This window comes from Amyelois transitella, chromosome 18 (assembly GCF_032362555.1).
Source record: "Amyelois transitella isolate CPQ chromosome 18, ilAmyTran1.1, whole genome shotgun sequence".
Taxonomy (NCBI): Eukaryota; Metazoa; Arthropoda; class Insecta; order Lepidoptera; family Pyralidae; genus Amyelois; species Amyelois transitella.
Genome location: NC_083521.1, coordinates 9,542,313 through 9,548,317, shown reverse-complemented (window position 1 = coordinate 9,548,317; position 6,005 = coordinate 9,542,313). Strand labels below are relative to the sequence as shown.

The 6,005-nt window shown below is 38.4% G+C and overlaps 1 protein-coding gene across 1 annotated transcript; it reads left to right on the top strand.

Annotated features, from left to right (window-relative positions):
* Nucleotides 1-3,024: 3,024 nt before the first annotated feature.
* Nucleotides 3,025-5,244, top strand: LOC132902798 (uncharacterized). The gene has a single exon (XM_060949197.1). The coding sequence runs from the start codon at nt 3,099-3,101 to the stop codon at nt 4,005-4,007; it is 909 nt and encodes a 302-aa protein (XP_060805180.1). The 5' UTR covers nt 3,025-3,098; the 3' UTR covers nt 4,008-5,244.
* Nucleotides 5,245-6,005: the final 761 nt, after the last annotated feature.

Here is a 6,005-nt window from a genome sequence, read left to right as displayed (position 1 = left end):
AGCTTACTTTGTAAATGGTAATGGAGTTAACTGATTTTGAACGTACGCGTTGACATACTATTTATAAATACATATAATAAAACAGTTGTGCCGTGTGGTTCCCGGCACCATTACAATAAAGAATAGGACCACTCCATGTCTTTCCCATGGATGTCGTAAAAGGCGACAAAGGGATAGGCTTACAAACTTGGAATTCTTTTTTAGGCGATGCATTAGCGACCTGTCACTATTTGAATCTCAATTCTATCATTAAGCCAAACAGCCTATCCATGAAGTTGTTAATTAATTGTATAATATAATTAAATTGTGATGAGTTTGTACGAAAAAAAAAATATTCTATCAAATAAGTAATTAATTAAAATTTAAATATGTTAGTTTTAATCACTCATAAAATTGAACCTCGATACCTTCGTCTGACCTTTGATTTTCAATTATGGACCTTTTAATTAATATTCATAGTTAAAACTATATTTGGATGATATTATTTTGATAATTAACTCCCTATTAATATTTAGAAGAATATATAAACATAAATCATTTATTCATTCATATAGTCACGTCTATTTCCCTTGCGGAGTAGCCAGAGCCAACAGTCTCGAAAAGACTGACAGGCCGAGTTCAGATGATGGAATCGAAATTCAAATAGTGACAGGTTGCCAGCTCATCGCCTAAACAAAGAATTCGAAAATAAGCCTATCCTTTAGTCGCCTTTTACGACATCCATAGGAACGAGGTTATGGAGCGGTCCAAATCTAGAGGGCCGGAAACCACACGGCAATTGAAACTGTCTGATCAAAAAATACCGTTACAAAACAATGTTCATGTAGGTACAGCAACCCGTGCCCACTAAATCCTAAAAGCATAGTTTCCAATCTAACTTGTTACGTAAATTCGGTCTCGCATCCCACCAATTTCAAATATCTTTATCCAATTTATACGTTGCTGAAACCGGCAATAAATCGTTATTTATTACAGTACATACATATCTTGCTTTTATATTGCTTGGATGTCTGAGTTCGTGATCGGGTATTTCTCATCCGTACATATAATAAAATTGTAAGTGTACATACATACATAAAATCACGCCTCTTTCCCGGAGGGGTAAGCAGAGACTACCTCTTTCCACTTGCCACGATCTCTGCATATTTCCTTCGCTTCATCCACATTCATAACTCTCTTCATGCAAGCTCGGCGGTTTCGGGTACTTTTGACCTGACCCTTTACCAGGACGTCCTTAATTTGATCAAGATACGTTCGTCTAGGTCTTCCCACTCCGACCTTTCCCTCCACACCCTCCATGTATATCTGCTTAGTCAACCTGTTTTCATTAATCCTCTCCACATGACCGAATTGTAAGTGTACTAGAAAGATATTGTCGAAAAAATTGATATGAGCGTTCTAAATGTCACTACTACTGTCTACCTCACAAGGGATATAGACGTGACCACATGTATGTATGTATATAATATTATCAGTTAAATTAAAAAAAAAATGTTTCTTCACCCCTCTAAGAAAACTAATACAGCACCTTTTCTTCGTATTACGGCGAACGAAGTCGCTGTCGACAGCTAGTTTATAATATACGTAACAGTTACATAAGTCATAGTCTGAATGATGGAGGAAAGGCCTGACTTATTTGGGGTTGGTTGAGTTTTATTGCGATTCGTATTTTCGTTTAAGTTGCGTGGAACGGTGGGAGTATGAGATATATTGCTAAGGCTGTTTTCACACTGTGCTTTAAATGTTTTTCCACTGCCAAGTACGACTTGGCGGTAGAACATTCTGCGGTAGAAGAGCAAGCCCGCTGGTTCAGACGATCGGTGACCACGGATCATTGTGACATGATTCAAAACGTCCGAATAAAATAAAGGTACTGTTATATCGAAATTAACATGATTAAAAATATAAAATAAAACTGCTGAGTTTCCTATTCCATTGACGTCAATGCAATAGGAAACCGAAGTGCAGATATTTTAATTATATTACTTTAGTTTGGATTGGACTTCCGCCGGGCAAACACTATAATTTCTATATCATTCAATATACTTTCTTTTTTCAGTTTAATTAAATAGTTTTTTTTTAAAAACCAAATTCCGACCCGCTCCGTAACAGTGGTGTCAGAAGTGGGATACCAGTGTTGATATCGCCTTAAAAATTCCACTGGTATTCCATAACAGGTCGCGTAAAAACTAAAAAACTAAAAAAGACTGAAAAGTGAGTTGTTCTAAGTCCGCGTCATATTATTTAACTGTCCGTAATCCATCTCCGGGGTGTTCTCGTCCTAACTCTGTGAAACTACACCTCGTCAAAGCCGTCACCATCCCTCGAAGACGAGTCGCGACAGTAAGTCTTACTCTCTGTAAGCCTGCCGATCGTCTACCTCATCCAGAGGGTTCTTCATAAACTGCTGCCATAAGGAGTCTAGGAGACTCTTGTCATCGCCTCACTCCTGATCACAACGCGTTGCGCGACGTGCAAACGCGTGGTCGCCGCACCGTGCTGGTGCGCCACAACTCCCGCTGTTCCTGACCAGCTTCCCCCGAAGTCCCTACTGCCGACAACGTGCTAACGTGTCTACGTGTTCGTACTCTTAACCGTATCCTGTAAAGTGTTAATCAAGCCAAGCCAAGCCAAGAAATGCAAGTCAATATCCCGTTGTTCCAACTCCTGTAAGTAAAGCATATTATTACCTGTTATTGCTACGTTTTTCGTACGGATCTAATAATTTTATCATATCTAATTTACGTACTTGTGGATTCTATAATTTAATATTCTAATAGTAAATAATATATTAAATCATAATGTCTACGGAACCTAAGAAAAATGTGGAAGTAGCGTTGAGCGAACAGTTTCCTATTAACGTGTTATGTAACTTTATCAGCCCTTACAAGGGTGAACGTGAAACTCTTAATGCTTTTCTCACGAATTGCCAAAACGCTCTAGATCTGGCGTCGCATAGTCAAAAGATCCTAATAAATAAGTACATTCTGTCACGCTTAGAAGGTAAAGCCCGTCACTCGCCGTGAGGCATCTGTAGTAAGCGCACGCGCTTGTCTGTTAGAATTATAATTCCCAGTGCTTCCCAAACCTCGGTTACGATGTTCACCTGTATCAGTTGCAATAAGGAGCACTCAGATGGGCCGGTGTGCTGTGTTTGTAAGAACCAGTTCGACTTCGCATGTGCCGGCGTCACAGAAACCGGGTTTAGAAGACTGGGTGAAAGAAGAAATAACTGGCGGTGCCCTGGGTGTAAGTCCGGATCTTCACTTTCGCCTGCCGCAACATCCCCAATGCCTTCCCAGTTGGACAGTATACAGGAGCAGTTGAGTCGGATCACTTTCCAGCTGGAGCCGTTGAAGTCTCTCACGGCAGATGTTGCCGTTATCAAGGCCGAAATGTCAGATTTAAAAGCCTCTGTTGAAATGGCTCACTCGGCTTTTGCGTCTTTGGATGCTCGCGTCAAAAGTGTTGAAAAGGCTTTGACAGAGATCCCTGATTTGCAGGAGGAAGTATGCAGACTGCGGCAAGAGCTTGAGGATAGGGATCAGTGGGCTCGAGCGAACAATGTCGAGATCCGTGGGGTACCCTTAAGGAAGGGAGAAAATCTATATGAGATTGCGGAAAGGATAGGGGAGTTGAGTAATTTCCCTATAAGAAGGGAATCTATAAGCTACATTGCGAGGATACCTACTCGAGTGCCTGATGCTGAGAAACCTATAATAATATCGTTTAATAATAGATATATTAAAGAAGATTTGGTGGCGTCCGCGCGTAAAAGCAAGCAGCTTACGCTCGCAGGTTTGGGTTTCTCTGCTACTGGTCCGTTCTACGTAAACGACCATCTGACCCAGAAGAATAAGACCTTGTTAAGTAAGGCGAGATCACTGGCTCGAGAGACGGATTTCAGATATGTTTGGGTGAAGCATGCAAAAATAATGGCCAGAAAATCCGACACGTCACCTGTTTTTATTATAAGAAACGAAAAAGACCTTTTAAAAATAGTTTAACTTTGTTTCTTGAATGCGTTAGACTCCCGAATTTGCAGTCTTTTAGATTTTGTTATAAACTTGTAAGCAGATTGAGAACCATGCGTGCATTCCTTCCTTTGTGTTTTTATGTGAGTCGGCTCGGTGGAGCGGGCTACCTGTTTCCGCAGGTAAGTGCTCGTAGGCAACGGCAGTGCGCGCCGCAGCTTCGACTGTGCGCACGCGTTGCAAGAAACACATTTGTATGTTGGAGATTTGACTGCGCACTTCGCAGTTTGTTTACATCGCATGTCATTATTTACGCTGAGCTTACGGTATTTCTTATAACTCTCCATTCACTCGCCTGCGTTCTATGCAATTTATTCTTCGGCTTAAATTCCTTATTTGCATTTAGTTTTACCTGGATGCTAGGACACTTTTTTCGGCTAAATAGTTATATTTATTTTGCATATTTCTCTCAGACTATTTTAAATCCTCATTTATCGCCAAACGTTAGTTTAATTTATCTTTGTTATAATTTGCTTAGTGCCAGTGCAGTATCTGTCAGTAATATTTTTATTTGTAGGTTTTTGATGTCATTGTTTATTTTAAGTATTAAACTGATAACGTACATAAATTATTTGCTATATGCAGTACCTTGTGTCGGAACTGATAATATTATTATATATAGTTCGCATAAGTTACTTATGTTATATATAAATATTATAGCTATAGTTGATTATTTTTATTTTATCGTTAACGCATTCGGTACTATTTTTATTTTATGTAAGATTGTGACGTTAAGTAAAAGTAGATTGTCGTTTTTCGTTTATTTACATTATTTCCTTATATATTTTGCAATTGTTCACTGTAATATTATTATCAATTTCTTGATAATATCGATATTGATTAGAAGACTTGTATTGAATACATGTTATTTATACAGATTTCTGTATAAATCGATTAGTTACAATGCTGACATTAATATTATTTTTATCTGGTATCTAGTACTGAGGTTCATTATATTATCTACTATAGTCTTTACAAAGTTTCTACTTAGACTTATGTTGATTATTATTAATTGTGGATTCTAATATTAAAGTTTTTTACCAAAATACTCGAGGGCTTCGTACAAAGACACAAATATTTAAACGTAATCTTTTATTAACATCTTTTGACATTGTTTCGCTGACAGAGACGTGGTTGCTTGAGGGTTTGGGAGACAGTGAGTTGTTTGATGATAGGTACGTAGTATTTAGACGGGATAGAAATTACGAAATGACTGGCGAAAAATATGGCGGCGGAACATTACTCGCCGTTCATAGGGACTTCGCAGCCATTGAACGACCTGAGTGGCGGTCATCTGCAGAGGATATTTGGGTGACAATTACGCTAAAAAATAACAATCTTAAAGAAAACATAAAACTACATGTTTGTACAATATACCTCTGCAAAGAAGCGCTTGGTAACTCTTTTAACATGCAGTTGAGTAATTTTTCAGAAAAGCTTTCGTCTATATTTGATACTTGCCCGAATGACTCGTTTTTAATATTAGGGGATTTTAATTTAAAAAATGTGGAATGGTGTGATGAAGGAAACTATCTGCGTCCTAGTGGGGTATCTGGGGTTTCTCAATTGTTATTTTTTGATACTCTGTCAGAATGTAACCTTAACCAATTTAATTATATTAGAAATTCCTCCTGTAATCGTATCCTGGACTATGTACTATCCAATGGGCCCGTAGTTGTCTCACACTGTGGGGATCCTCTGGTTCCTGAGGACCCACATCACAAATCGCTTGAGATCAAATTATCCTTCTTAACAAATGTTGTACTTAAGAGCAATCCTAGAATTAAATTTGTGTACGAGAAAGCCGACTTTGAGGCAATAGTGAGTTCACTTAATGAAGTCGATTGGAAATTGTTGTTATATAATTGCTCCTTAGATGATGCTACGGATGCCTTCTATAATCACCTATATCGCTTGCGAGATTTATTTGTGCCTAGAAAAATAATTTCTTCAGGCAAATTTCCTGTCTGG

Bases quoted from the DNA above. Each gene is read 5' to 3' on its own strand.
- LOC132902798 (XM_060949197.1), top strand. From the start codon at position 3,099: ATGTTCACCTGTATCAGTTGCAATAAGGAGCACTCAGATGGGCCGGTG.